Source organism: Pelodiscus sinensis, chromosome 25, assembly GCF_049634645.1.
Source record: "Pelodiscus sinensis isolate JC-2024 chromosome 25, ASM4963464v1, whole genome shotgun sequence".
Taxonomy (NCBI): Eukaryota; Metazoa; Chordata; order Testudines; family Trionychidae; genus Pelodiscus; species Pelodiscus sinensis.
In genome coordinates, this window is record NC_134735.1 from 19,802,181 (window position 1) to 19,817,676 (window position 15,496).

Genomic DNA, 15,496 nt, shown 5'->3' on the forward strand with positions numbered 1-15,496 from the left:
TGGCATAAAGCCCTGTTTCAGAAGGTGAGGGGGAGGCTTCTCTGCCTTTCAAACCCACTTCCTATTTTTATGTCTCTGTTCATGCATTTCAGGACTTCATTAAAAAGGAACCATTGGATTCCCTGGTGTCTCCAGTTCGTTACGAGGCAATGTTTGCGATTGGACAGCTGTGGTAGGATATTCTATGCCATATTTCTTGGCACTGTGATGTCTTCTCATTTGTTAATTCATGAGTGTCAGGTTGGGAGCAGGCTGATGCTCACATGGTGTTTTTGTTTTGAGGGTTTGAATGCGTCATGTCTGTTTGGAGATTTGTGCTTGAAAGGCACAAGAGTGGAGGTTGTGGGGCATGCCATACTACGGAGAAGAGTTCAGGTGGGGATGGAGGTGTCTGGCTAGCTGGCAGGGGGAAGGAAGCTGGTGGATTCCTCTAAAAAGGGAATTGAAGTTTTAGCTTTACTTCTAGATGAGCAAATAATTAACAGAGGTACAAAGAGGTGCACAGCTGCAAAGTGAAGGGCTGTTTGCATTTGGGGTTCTAGATTGGGATAATCTTTATTCATTTAACCCATTTTTTACTTGGCTATGGTATTGAATCTAACACGTGACTTCTCTTTCTGTCTTCGGACAGCAAACTCAAACCATCTCTGACCCTGGAGGAAAACCGTGAGATCCTTGATCTGTGTTTTAAAAGTGTATTTCCCCTTCCTCCCTTGGAGAAGATGAAAGAGGAAGGCAAGAAACTAGAGGATACTCTGCACATAGAGGTATATGACACCAATTCCCCTCTGGCAGACTCCACTGAGATCTCTGCCCAGCAAGCACTGGGTGATAGCAGCCACACATGGCCTCCCTGCAAAGTCATGGCTAACTTCACCTCCACCTCCTGCAGAAATTATCTGGTGTTGAGCCTCACTCCTTCTCTTCTGGTTTCAGTTGATGTATGAGTGCTCCTTAGAAGCCCTTAGTGAGCTAATGAAGATCCTGCTTGAGGAAGAACCAACCCCAGACTGGTTCCAGGAAATGTTTCATGTGAGTAGCCCATAGGACCAGGGTGATAATTGTTTCTTGTGTTATAGCAGGGATGATGCTCAAGCTTCTGTTGTGGAGGAATTTTCCGCAGCGGGTGAATTTTAGGGAGAAAGCATCAGTTTTTTCCTGAAGTAAGTGGGAATGTGTCCCATTGAAATCCATGGAAGCTGTTCCATTTTATGCCAGTGGTGGACTGAGATCTAGTTTTTCCAGTATAGTTAACACTACATGGACAGGAAAGAAAATCATCAGTGCAGTAACCAAATTCAAGAGGACCAGTGAGAACTGATCACCTCTTGTAAAAGGAATGAATTAGTATTGAGTTAAGCTCTGTGTATGGAAACTCATTCACCAAAGACTTCCTGCTCTTCAGACATAAACAGAATAGTTTGAAGAGCGGAGGGGAGGGGAGTTAGGTGCAACGTTGGTATGAAAATAAAGTTATAAAAGGAGCTGGGCTGGGGAGACTTCTCTGCTCCTCTCTGTCATTTGCCACTCAGCATGGGAGAAGCTGTCCAGGAAAGAGAACACAGCACCGGACCCCAAACTGCATGCAATGTGCTAGACAGCTGCCATCAGACAGTCTACAGAAGCCCTCACATACACAGAGCCAGACTCATCTCTCATGTAACTCCTTTGGCTTTGATGGAGTTACGTACACCAGAGGTGAATCTGGTCCCTGGGACTTGTATATACAAGGGTCTCTTTTTGGAGACATATAAATCTTTTGCTATATGGAAGTTAAATGCTTTGGAGAGGGATTTTAGTGACAATCAAACCTATTTAAAAGAAATGTTTGGGAGGGATTTTCTGGTACTAACTTTGTCCATTCTCCTGCTTTGCCAACAGCTACTAGAGACCTGGCTCAGTTCAGAGAAGGAGTGGGAGAGAGGAAGGGCCTTGCAGGCCAGTGTCTGGCTGCTAACTGCCTATCAGGAGATAGTTAATAGCACAGTGAGTATAGTTCTACTCTTCCTTGAGCTGACTTCCCCACTTAAATCAAATCTGACATTCAATGTGAATGCATGAGAAATTCTACTAGGCCTGCAGCTGGGGCCTCAAAGTGACTAAGATCCCTCTGCTTCCATAAGAGAAAGGTTTCCATAAGAGTGCTGTGACAGCACTCAGGCCAGACTGTAAGAAACAGGGCAGGCAGTTCCCCAGACGAGTGATTTTATAATTAGATTCACCAAACCAGTAAGAAAAGAGCTTCTACTCTGGTTAACAAAATACCAAACAATAGTACCCTTTAGGCATTCCAGACCTTGGTTCCCATCTAGACAACTAAGTCTAATATAATCACCAATCACAAAGGACTAGACACTTATCCTTAGGTTAATATGAATCACAGGTCTTCCCTAAATATCAGCCAATCCTTAATAACCGAATATCAGATTTGTTGTTAAAAGGAAAAAGAAGAGAGTTACAAATGGTTAAGTGATAGATATTTGTTAAAATGACTTTCACTTTTCATAGTTCAGGATCACAACCATGGTGGAATAAACGGCTGGCTTGTAAAAGTCTCTCTGGAATCATGCTAACCGGTCAACATCCAGAGTCAGTTTAGATGCAAAGGCTGTTAGTTTTTCCATGCATTTCCCAGACTATTCCAAATAATTATTTGGAAGATCTATGTCCTATGGCTTACACGTCCCCTGTTCAAAGTTTAAGCAGACTGGAGAGAGAAGATCAGTCCCATAACTTGTCTTTTATAGTTATTCTAGCCGGTTGGCAAGCCTCCTCACAGAAATTGTCGAAGCAGGATCTCTCCCTGAGAAAGAATAGCTCATGCAGATCTCCTGTCGTGCTTTGTTTTGAAGTTAATTTTCTATTTCCTATGCATACACTGGTAAATGGGTGATAGTCATTCACATAAGGTAATTAGCCGATCGTGGTCTTCCATTACAACACAGATAGTTAAGCTGAAGGCAATGTAAAAAATATTTTCTTGTACTGTCTTATATCTTTGATCTTAAGGTTAACTGAAGACAGTTGCATATCATTAAGGCAATTAAGACATGAAAAGGAATTGGAATCTACAAGCTAATTTGGTTATGTTAAACTTCTAGCAAGATATAAATACAGACAATAATACATAACATCTACCTTTCATATCTATTACCAAAATGCATGATGTTGGTGATCGCTAGTCTAGAACTTTTCTTTGGGTTCGTCTAGACTACAGGGTTTTGTCGACAGAAGTTTTGTCGACAGTATCTGTCGACAAAACTTCTGTCGACAAAGAGGGTCTGGACACATTCAGTTCTGTTGACAAAGCAAGCTGCTTTGTCAACAAAACCCTGTAGTCTAGACACAACCCTACATGCAATAACACCTTCTGTCGACAGAAATCTGTCGACAGAAGGTGTTATGCCTCGTAAAATGAGGTTTACCAGCGTCGACAAAACTGCTGAGTTCTGTCGACGTTATGTCGACAGAACTCAGCGGTAGTGTAGATGCAGGTATAGTTGTGTCGACAAAAGTCCACTTTTGTCGACAAAACTCAGTAGTCTAGACACACCCTTTGAAATAATATATAAGTGACTTGTCTTGATACAATTGCAGTGCCGCTTGTTAAGTTATTGTGGGTCACACATAGGTTGGCTGTGTCAGTGTCATAGATGCATTCTTATACTCTCAGGCTGTTAAAGTTGAATTTCTATTTCTATTTAATCAGATAAGAACATAAAACATGAATGGCCATTCTGGATCCCCCAGACAAATGGTTCATGTATCCTGTCTTCTGACAGTGGTGGGTGTTATATGCATCAGAGGGAACAAACAGAACAAGGCAATTGTTGAGTGATCTCTCCCCTGTTGTCCAGTCCCAGCCCCAGGCAGTCAGAGATATAGGGACACCCATATCATGCATCTCTGATCATCTTATATGGCTCTATCATACCCCCCTGTAAGCATCTCTTTTCTAAGATGAATGGTCCCAGTCCTTTTAACTTCTCCTTGTATGACTTGTCCCATATCCCATATCATTTTTGTTGCTTTTCTCTGAACTTTTTCCAATTATAACCTAACTTTATTTAAGTTGGAGGACTACAATTGCTTGCAGTATTCAAGGTGTGGGTGTACCATGGATTTGAAACAGTGGCATGATAAGAACATAAGAACATAAGAACATAAGAACGGCCGTACTGGGTCAGACCAAAGGTCCATCTAACCCAGTATCCTGTCTACCGACAGTGGCCAGCACCAGGTGCCCCAGAGAGGCTGGACCGAAGACAATGATCAAGCGATTTGTCTCCTGCCATCCCTCTCCAGCCTCTGACAAACAGAGGCCAAGGACACCATTTTATCCCCTGGCTAATAGCCTTTCATGCACCTAGCCTCCATGAAATTATCTAGCTTCTCTTTAAACTCTATTATAGTCCTAGCCTTCACAGCCTGATCTGGCAAGGAGTTCCACAGGTTGACTACACGCTGTGTGAAGAAGAACTTTCTTTTATTAGTTTTAAACCTGCTACCCATTAATTTCATTTGGTGTCCTCTAGTTCTTCTATTTAGGGAACTAATAAATAACTTTTCTTTATCAGCCCTCTCCACACCACTCATGATTTTATAGACCTCTATCATATCCCCCCCCAGTCTCCTCTTTTCTAAACTGAAAAGTCCCAGTCGCTTTAACCTCTCCTCATATGGGACCCGTTCCAAACCCCTAATCAGTTTAGTTGCCCTTTTCTGAACCCTTTCAAAGGCCAAAATATCTTTTTTGAGGTGAAGAGACCACATCTGTACACAGTATTCAAGATGTGGGCGTACCATAGTTTTATACAGGGGTAGTAAGATATTCTGGGTCCTATTTTCTATCCCTTTCTTAATAATTCCCAGCATCCTATTTGCCTTTTTGACCGCCGCTGCACACTGCGTGGAAGTTTTCAGAGAACTGTCCACGATAACTCCAAGATCCCTTTCCTGATTTGTCGTAGCCAAATTAGCCCCCATCATACTGTACGTATAGTTGGGGTTATTTTTCCCGATGTGCATTACTTTACATTTATCCACATTAAATTTCATTTGCCATTTTGTTGCCCAATCACTCAGTTTGGTGAGATCTTTTTGGAGTCCCTCACAGTCTGCTTCTGTCTTGACTATCCTAAACAGTTTTGTATCATCTGCAAACTTTACTACCTCACTGCTTACCCCTTTCTCCAGAGCATTTATGAATAAGTTGAAAAGGATTGGTCCCAGGACTGACCCTTGGGGTACACCACTAGTTACCCCTCTCCAATCTGAAAATTTACCATTTATTCCTACCCTTTGTTTCCTGTCTTTTAACCAGTTTTCAATCCAAGAAAGGACCTTCCCTCTTATCCCATGGCCATGTAATTTACACAAGAGCCTTTGGTGAGGGACCTTGTCAAAGGCTTTCTGAAAATCCAAGTATACTATAACTACTGGATCCCCCTTGTCTGCATGTTTGTTAACCCCTTCAAAGAACTCTAACAGATTAGTAAGACAGGATTTCCTTTTACAGAAACCATGTTGACTTTTGTCCAATAAATTATGCTCTTCTACATGCTTCACAATTTTATTCTTTACTATTGTTTCAACTAATTTGCCCGGTACTGAAGTTAGACTTACCGGTCTGTAATTGTCAGGATCGCCTCTAGAGCCCTTTTTAAATATTGGTGTCACGTTAGCTACCTTCCAGTCATTAGGTACGGAAGCCGATTTAAAGGATAGGTTACAAACTACAGATAATAGTTCACCAATTTCCCATTTGAGTTCTTTTAGAACCCTTGGATGAATGCCATCCGGTCCCGGAGATTTGTTAACATTAAGTTTTTCTATTTGTTCCAAAACCTCCTCTAATGACACTTCAATCCGGGACAGTTCCTCAGATTCATCACCCACAAAGGACGGTGCAGATTCAGGAATCTCCCCAACGTCCTCAGCCGTGAAGACTGAAGTAAAGAAATCATTTAGTTTCTCCGCAATGGCTTTATAGTCCTTGATTGCTCCTTTTATAGCTCAATCATCTAAGGGACCCTCAGGTTTTTTAGCAGGCTTCCTGCTTCTAATGTACTTAAAAAACATTTTGTTATTTCTTTTTGAGTTTTTGGCTAGCTGTTCCTCAAAATCTTTTTTTGCTTTTCTTATTACATTTTTACACTTGATTTGACAGTGTTTATGTTCCTTTCTATTTATCTCACTAGGATTGGACTTCCACTTCTGAAAAGATACCTTTTTGTCCCTCACTGCTTCTTTTACATGGTGGTTAAGCCACGGTGACTCTTTTTTAGGTCTCTTGCTATGTTTTTTAATTTGGGGTATACATTTAAGTTGGGCCCCTGTTATGGTGTCTTTAAAAAGTTTCCATGCAGCTTTCAGGGACTTTGCTCTAGTCACTGTGCCTTTTAATTTCTGTTTGTTTAACCTCCTCATTTTTGGTGTAATTCCCCTTTTTGAAATTAAATGCCAGGGTGCTGGACTGCTGAGGTGTTCTTCCCACCACAGGAATGTTGAATGTTATTATATTATGGTCACTATTCCCAAGCGGTCCGGTAACGGTTATATCCTGGCCCTGATCCTGCACTCCACTCAGGACTAAATCAAGAATTGCCTCTCCCCTTGTGGGTTCCTGCACCAGCTGCTCCAAGAAGCAGTCATTTAAGCCATTGAGAAATTTTATCTCCGCTTCTCTTCCTGAGGTGACATGTATCCAGTCAATATGGGGGTAATTAAAGTCCCCCATTATTATAGAGTTCTTTATTTTGGTAGCCTCTCTAATCTCCCTCAGCATTTCAATGTCAGTATCGCTGTCCTGGTCAGGTGGTTGGTAATATATCCCTATTGCTAATTTATTATTATTTATCATATTATTATTCATCCGTTTTCCTAGTGGTTCCTAACATACCATTAGCATTTTTAACTGCAGCTGCGTGTTGAACAGATGTTTTTAGAGGACTATCCACAATGACTCTGAGATTTTTCTTGAGTGCTACAGCTAATTTAGACCCCATCAATTTGCATGTACAACAAGGATTATGTTTTCCAATGTGCCGTACCCAGGTACAGTAATGGAGTTCACAATAAGGAAGGCAAATAATGTCCAGTATAGCCGGAGAACTTTCATTCTTCATTCTTTTTTAATTAGCCTCAGGAAACTTTTGATCACTTTGGATATCTGATTGGGCTATTAGCACCATATACCTGTGCTTCAATTACCTCATCGCGTCAGTGGGTGGTTGACTGTATCAACTGTATTCTCAATATACAAGGTGAGGAGACCATGAGCAGGTGTAAGTAACTCTTCACTTTCTTTCATTGTTGTAATGACCATTTTTTCCATCTGTAATTCTTTCTGTCTTGTTAGCGACACTTATATAACAGAATGATTGGGGCCTTGTAAGTACATTGCTGGAAGAGAACTGCACAAATAATAAATAATCTGCAAATATTAGAGGGTGGGCAAAATATAGCACACAGGCCAGATCTGCCCTTCTCCCCAGAATTTCTGTCTGGAGCGCTCAGCTGATTAGCAAGCATGCCAGCAGCATGTGTTCAGCTGCCCCTCTCCGACCTTGCTCCATCCTATCTGCTGCTAGTGGTGTGTGGAGGGGAGGTGAGCAGGGAGGCGTGCAGAAGTCAGGGTGACCCCTTTGCCCCTGTCATCATCTCTGCAGAGCAGAGTTTGGGGAGAGGGACACATACAATAGTGCTGCTCCAGTCTGAAGTATGGTGAGTAACGGAGTGCCTATCTAAAGAGGCAGTGCACTGCTTCTAAGATTTCTCTGGCAGCCAGCATGTCCCTCTCTCTCTCTCTCTCTCTCTCTCTCTCACACACACACACACACACATTGTCTCACACACACTCTCTCCCCTGCCATATGCCCATATGTCCCCCCCTCTGCAGAGTGGGGTGGGGAGAGGGAGATGACAGAGCAGGACAGCTTTCCCTTAAAGAGACAGTTCATGATTTAGAAGTGAGCGAAGAGCCTGGGTTTCCTACCTAAGCTTTTGGTCAGCCCCATCTCTTTTACAATGAGAGTTCAGTAGAGGGATTCTCCTCCAAATCAGAACCTCAGAACAATCTACATGAGTTGTGCTTGACTAAGAGATTAGATTTAAATACTGAGAGCAGAGTGGCTACTGAAACCAGATATACAGAGAAAGATGCTCCACACAGAATACAGTGCCTGTTTAATCCTGTATGAATCACAATGAATCACATGCCATTACTGTTAACTTTCAGACATAGGGGCTACGTCTAGACTACATCCCTTTTTCGGAGGGATAAGGGATCTTTCGGGAAAGGCTTAATTTTCCACAAGATCAGCATCTAGACTGGCGCTTTTCTCCAGCAAAGCTCCGTGCCGAAAAAAGCTGCAGCCATTTTTATGCTAATGAAGTGGGGGAGATTTAAATCCCCACTTCATTAGCAATTGCGATACGTCTAATTTACATCCCTTTTCCGAAAAAGGGATATAGTCCACACATAGCCTGATGGTAAAATTCTAACTCCATTAAAGTCAACAAGAATTTCGTCATTGGCTTTAGTGGGGCCAAAATTTCACACACAGCTGGTAATAACATACCCCCATAGATCCGCCTGTATGATTATCTATGGATCAGAGGTTCAGTTTTATTACATGTTCCCATACTTTTTCTCCTTTTCTCTATCCTAGGTCAGTGCAGAAACCTGGGGTCAGCAGAGGAGGAGCTGAGATGTCTCCGTGAGGCACTAACAACTCCAGACCCTGAGGCTCTGTTTCAAGCATCTTGCAAAATGGCTAAGGTAACAGACACTAGGGGTGTGTCTAGACTATAGGGTTTTGTCGACAAAAGTGGACTTTTGTCGACAAAACTATACCTGCGTCCACACTGCCGCTGAGTTCTGTCAACATAACGTCGACAGAACTCAGCAGTTTTGTTGACGCTGGTAAACCTCATTTTACGAGGCATAACACCTTCTGTCGACAGAGTTCTGTCGACAGATGGTGTTATTGCCTGTAGGGTTGCGTCTAGACTACACTGCCATGTCGACAAAGCAGCTTGCTTTGTCGACAGAACTCAATGTAGTCTAGACGCTCTTTGTCGACAGAAGCCTGTAGTCTAGACGTACCCTAAGTGACTGTTCTAGTGGCTGTGCACCATTCATTTTTCCTTGTCCAGAGGACTGGAAAAGGGCAAATATAGTGCCCATCTATAAAAAGGGAAATAAGAACAACCCAGGAAACTACAGACCAGTTAGTTTAACTTCTGTGCCTGGGAAGATAATGGAGCAAGTAATTAAAGAAATCGTCTGTAAACACTTGGAAAGTGGCAAGGTGCTAGGGAACAGCCAGCCTGGATTTGTAAAGAACAAATCATGTCAAACCAATCTGATAGTTTTCTTTGATAGGATAACGAGTCTTGTGGATAAGGGAGAAGTGGTGGATATAGTATACCTAGACTTTAGTAAGGCATTTGATACAGTCTCGCATGATATTCTTATCAATAAACTAGGTATTTACAACTTAGATGGGGCTACTAAAAGGTGGGTGGATAACTGGCTGGATAACCATACTCAGAGAGTAGTTATTAATGGGTCACAATCCTGCTGGAAAGGCAAACAAGTGGGGTTCCACAGGGGTCTGTTTTGGGACCGGCTTTGTTCAATATCTTCATCAACAATTTAGATATTGGTATAGAAAGTACGCTTATTAAGTCTGCAGATGATACCAAGCTGGGAGGGGTTGCGACTAATCTGCAGGATAGGGTCATAATTCAAAATGACTTGGAGAAATGGTCTGAGGTAAATATGATGAAGTTTAAGACAAATGCCAAGTTCTCCACTTAGGAAGGAACAATCAGATTCATACATACAGAATGGGAAGCGACTGTCTGGGAAGGAGTACGGCAGAAAGGGATCTAGGGGTTATAGTGGACCACAAGTTGAATATGAGTCAGCAGTGTGATGCCGTTGCAAAGAAAGCAAACATGATTCTGGGATGCATTAACAGGGGTGTTGTGAGCAAGACATGAGAAGTCATTCTTCTGCTCTACTCTGCGCTGGTTAGGCCTCAATTGGAGTATTGTGTTCAGTTCTGAGCACCGCATTTCAAGAAAGATGTGGAGAAATTGTAGAGGGTCCAGAGAAGAGCAACGAGAATGATGAAAGGTCTAGAGAACATGACCTATGAGGGAAGGCTGAAGGAATTAGGTTTGTTTAGTTTAGAAAAGAGAAGATCGAGGGGGAACATGATAGCAGTTTTCAGATATCTAAAAGGGTGCCATAAGGAGGAGGGAGAAAACTTGTTCATCTTGGCCTATGGGGATAGAACAAGAAGCAATGGGCTTAAACTGCAGCAAGGGAGATTTAGATTGGACATTAGGAAAAAGTTCCTAATTGTCAGGGTAGTCAAACACTGGAATAAATTGCCCAGGGAGGTTGTGGAATCTCCGTCTCTGGAGATATTTAAGAGTAGGTTAAATAAATGTCTATCAGGGATGGTCTAGACAGTATTTGGTCCTGCCATGAGGGCAGGGGATTGGACTCGATGACCTCTCAAGGTCCCTTCCAGTCCTAGTATTCTATGTTTCCATGATTGTTTTATGCTTTCGTGATGTCTTTCCACATGGAGCGAGCTATGGGAGTGAGGCATTCATGTGTAATCAGTAACATGCTTTTCATAGGTATATGCTATGAATGCCATGTAAAAAACAGATTCCAGACAGTTGCATGAACATGCCCATGCATGTGCGTGCGCACATCCATCCATCCATCCATCCATCCATCCAGGGGGAAAATATGTGAGCGGGACATCAAGCTGAGAAACCAGTCTTGTCACCTTGTGTGTTTACCTGAACCTATATTTGTGTGCATGCATCTCTTTGCATATTTTTATATTTTGTGAAAAGATGTCATGTACATCATAGAATATAAACTGGAAATTTACATCCTGTTTGTCCCATACAATGTTGTGCTAACTGTACAACCTAAGATCTAACCTGATATTATTAGTGTAGAATAGAGATGTGGTAGCTAGAAAGATTACAGAGAAAATTTTAATTGCAACTGCCTTGCCAGATATGAGCCCAATTAGCAATTTGCTGATGAATACATTATTTTCCTATACAGCTCTTAGGCCTCCTTTCTTAAAAGTACTGGAGCCGACTATCATTGCAATCTTTCCTGGTTTTGATCTGTCCACAGGTGGTTAGTAAGTACTTTCCCTCTGACCAAGCCACAGATTTTATTGAGGCCATACTGGATGGTATGCTGTCTGCTAGTCCCTCCTGTGCCACAGCAGCCGGTCTGTGGATGAAGATCATCCTGAAGGAGTGTGGAGGTGCCATGCTGGATGAGGTAAAATAGAAGCTGGAGAGGTTTTTCTGGCTAACCTGCAGGCTTTCAGGTCTTTGCCATCATTTGCAGTGAACACAAGTCTTGCTGTTTCTCCCCCTGGGATTGGAAGTTAATTCCATCTGTGTTCCTATCCTGAGTCAGGCAATGGGGGAATCAACAGCAGAAGACAGAGATAATCTAACGGTACATCTGCACTAGCTCGTTAGTTCGAGCTAGGTAGGGTAATGAGGGCAAGCGGAGTTGCAAATGAAGCCCGAGATTTAAATATCCCGGGCTTCATTTGCATGTTCCCTGGCGCCACCATTTTTAAATCCCCCTTACTCCAAACTCCGTGCCCGCGGCTACATGCGGCATGGACTAGGTAGTTCAAATTAAAGATCCTAATTCGAACTACCGTTACTCCTCATGGAATTAGGATCTTTAATTAGAACTACCTACTCCGTGCCGCATGTAGCCGCGGGCACGGTGTTCGGATTAAGGGGGATTTTAAAATGGCAGCACCCAGGAACATGCAAATGAAGCCCAGGATATTTAAATCCTGGGCTTCATTTGCAACTCTGCTTGCCCTCATTACACTACCTAGCTCGAACTAACGAGCTAGTGTAACCGTACCCCAAGTGAAAAGGAAGATGCTTGATTATTTGTCTATCTTGTTGTCACAGTTTCCAGCCATGAAAGGCTTGGAAAAATTAGACTCCGAGTAAAATGCAAAAAGAGGATATCCGGCCCCAAGAGACAAGCTAAGTGAACTACATCTTAGGGCCTCAGATAATGAGGGGTCTCTAAAAATACCCCAAAATTGCTAGTTTTTACTTGCCTCTTTGCCTATGTATAGATAGATAGATAGATAGATAGATAGATAGATAGATAGATAGATAGATAGATAGATAGATAGATAGATAGATAGATAGATAGATAACTTTATTATTTCTATTTTCATTTTCCTTTCTGTTAGAATAATACATGGTTTTTTTTGGAAATGCAATGAGGCCTCTTTAACTTGACATAGCTTCGGGCCTCAGCATGTCTTAACCCGGTGTTGCAGCCAGGTATGGGCAGAGATATGTATAATTTTTGTGGGTTAAATCTATGCAGCCATGTCTAAATACTTGTTTTTTGAAGGGAGGATTTTCTACAAGAACAGCAAATTGCTAAACGACTAAATAAACGTTTTGGTTCTGCAGAATGAATGGAGAGAATGGAAAAGGGACATTTTTTCTGGTTTTATTCTGTCCAGGTGCCAGATATCCTGAGTAGAATATATCTTCATATGCCTACCATCAAGCAGGGTAGCTTGAGGCAGTTCCTGGTGGAGGCAGTGTCCATTCTAGCTCACCATCACCTAGAGGCAGTGATCTTCAGCCTCCTCATCAAACGTCTGCCGATGGACAGGTATATACTGCTCCTTACAGTGTTCATTTTGGTAACCATGGATCCCACGGCTTCACTGGAAGATGTAAGGCTTCATTTAAGCCACAGACAGTTTGAGATAATTCCTAAAGGTTAATAGCTTGGGTCTTTCTGCAGAAAGGTCCAAGACCATGTCAAGGTGGGTGCAGGGAGAAATTAAGTTTCATTCTGTTTCCATTAATTAATAGTTGCTTTGGCATCCTAAAGACTTCCCTTTACTGGCATCACTGGAGTGGATTTTTGCCTCTCCAGACCCCTGAACTAACATCACCCTGGAAATTGCCAGTGACTGTTCGTTTTCTGGTAGCATGAAAGCTTCAAATCCAAATTCCTGGCTGATTAGCCAGGATAGGGTACCAGGCTTTTGGTATCAGCAAGGGTATGGCTGCTGGAATGGAGTTGTCATTCTTGGTACTTAAAGACAGGGCGGTAAGCATATCTATCATTTCATTCAAACATCCCTAGCTGAATTATCAGTCATCAGTGCTGGAATCTAAGAACATAAGAACGGCTGTAGTGGGTCAGACCAAATGTCCATCTAGCCCAGGATCCTGTCTTCAGACAGTGGCCAATGCCAGGTGCCCCATAGGGAGTGAACAGAACATGCCCATTCTGGCAAATAGAGGCCAGGGAATGCCATTTGTGAAGAGGTCATGGGCTAGCCACAAATATTTGTTCTCGTAGTTGTACATCCAGTTAGTAGGAAGATCATTTTTCTTTCTTCAACTTGTCTCCCAGGCCCTAGATCTTTGGGCATCATATGCTCATGATTCCATATCTACTGAGAAGTAGGAAAACAGGAACTGTGATTAGAGCTCTGTGTCCTTTCCTTCTGAAGTCTAGCATTAATGGTTATGGTGCAGTAAGACTAGGGTTGTGTCTATACAGCACCCTAAACTTGAAATAAGATGCACAATTTGCACTCCGCAAATTGCGTATCATATTTTGCATAGCCTATTTTGAAATGTGGCGCTTCTACACAGCACCAAATGTCGAAATAATGCGCTATTTCAAGCCATCCCTTATCCCTCATGCAACAAAGTTTCTTGGGATGGCAAAATAGTGTGCCCATTATTTTGAAAAATATTTCAAAATAACGGGCTGCTTGTATAAATGTGGGGTAGCTATTTCGGGATACCTCCAGGATCCCAAAATAGTCATGCACTGTAGAAATGTAACCTGAAATGTAACTTAACTTAGTTCTGTAACTAGAAACTCAATATGTAAAACATGAGGACCATATAAGGAGGACAGCACTCTGAACTTGCTCGTCATAGGCAGGGCTTGACAAATAATACAATCTACTCACCCATGGCGTGTAGATTGTAACCTGGAAGAGCCGGGTTCGGGCGACCTGTGCATGCGCAGAACGATCTGTGCATGCACAGTTCGCCGGACAGCGCGGTTGGTGAGCCCTGATCATAGTCAAGGAGAAAATGTGTTCTTTACTTGAATATGATGCATATAGTCAGAGCCACAAAAGTCTCCAGGGGTCACATATAACTTATGTTAAATTGCAGTGACACCACTGAGCTGTGGAGATCTCTGGGGACAGATCCCTTGCTCGCCCCTCAAGTCCTGAAGGTCCTAATAGAAAAAATAAAGACTCCAACAAGCCAAGAAGGAAGGATGACCTCAGAGACAAAAACTGACCTGCATTTAGCAGCTGCTGAACCTCTCACAGTAAGTTAGACGACAGACATGTATTTCTCTGCCTTGTGACAAACATGCTGATGGAAAGCTAGATGAGTGGTATAATATTGTCATATGGGCACTTCTTTTCTGAAGTCCTGTTTCCTGGATTCCAGCTGTGCTTTCTGTGGAACAACAGATGGCAGATTTAGAGTATGTGGCTGATTCACTTAATACTATCTGGCAATTAGAAAGTCTTTGAATCAGATTTCTTACAGTGCTTTGCAGATGTTTTGTACAACTCACAACATGCTTTGATAGGTCGTACACATTTTTACAGATATGGGACGCTAAGGCACACATGGAGTGAATTGCTCTCGGTCATTCATCAAGTTAGTGACAGGAGTGAGAATTTAGTCCAGCAGGTATCAGAAGGGGAGAGAGTGTGATAGTGTTAGGAAGAGACCTCTTCTTTTACCATGCTCTCCTTTCAGGCAACATGTGCCATCTTTGAAGTGGTGTCAGCATTGCAGCTGAGCAAAACTGTGCAGGAGCTGTTCCCGGAGTTGTTTACTGTTCTCCTGCAGCAGATCAGCCAAACCCTAAGACAAAAGATGCCTTTGCCCAGGATGAGCAGCCGAAGGAGGTTATTCAGAAAAGGACAACAACTATGTGAGGGCAACCCTTGCAGGTAATTAGAAGAAAGGGAGCAAAACAAAGAGAATCCCAGTCCATTTGGGTGACACTCCCCAGGAGTTCTCAGGGTTATGAGGCACCTTACCATCACCTGCTTTTAATATGAGAAAGTCTTGTTTGTGCTTGCTATAGGTCAGTTCCCTGAAACCACCAAGCTCTGGCAACACAAACACTACTATCTAGGCCTCCTCAGGCCTCAGTCTCTTTGTCCTCTCTTTCTGACTACAGCTTAGAGAATCTCTATCAACGGATTCTCCTCTAAGAGAAGTCTCCCTGCGATGTACGTGCATCTCCGCACCAATCAGCGTTCCCCCATCTCTTAGTTTAAAAACTGCTCTACGGCCTTTTAATGTTTAGTGCCAGTAGTCTGGTTCCACCCTGGTTTAGGTGGAGCCCATCCTTCCTGTATAGGCTCCCCCTCTC

General features: G+C 42.6%; 1 protein-coding gene and 1 long non-coding RNA gene across 2 annotated transcripts; both read left to right on the forward strand.

Annotated features, from left to right (window-relative positions):
* Nucleotides 1-8: 8 nt before the first annotated feature.
* Nucleotides 9-11,457, forward strand: LOC142819939 (maestro heat-like repeat-containing protein family member 2B). Its single transcript, XM_075908918.1, has 7 exons — nucleotides 9-172; nucleotides 632-767; nucleotides 937-1,032; nucleotides 1,882-1,986; nucleotides 7,142-7,265; nucleotides 8,673-8,782; nucleotides 11,183-11,457. The coding sequence occupies exons 1-7, from the start codon at nucleotides 150-152 to the stop codon at nucleotides 11,342-11,344; spliced, it is 756 nt and encodes a 251-aa protein (XP_075765033.1). The 5' UTR covers nucleotides 9-149; the 3' UTR covers nucleotides 11,345-11,457.
* Nucleotides 11,458-12,579: 1,122 nt separating this feature from the next.
* Nucleotides 12,580-15,059, forward strand: LOC142819885 (uncharacterized). The gene is made up of 3 exons (XR_012897558.1): nucleotides 12,580-12,727; nucleotides 14,266-14,428; nucleotides 14,872-15,059. It is a non-coding gene; the product is annotated as an uncharacterized LOC142819885 (long non-coding RNA).
* The last annotated feature ends 437 nt before the right edge of the window (nucleotides 15,060-15,496 follow it).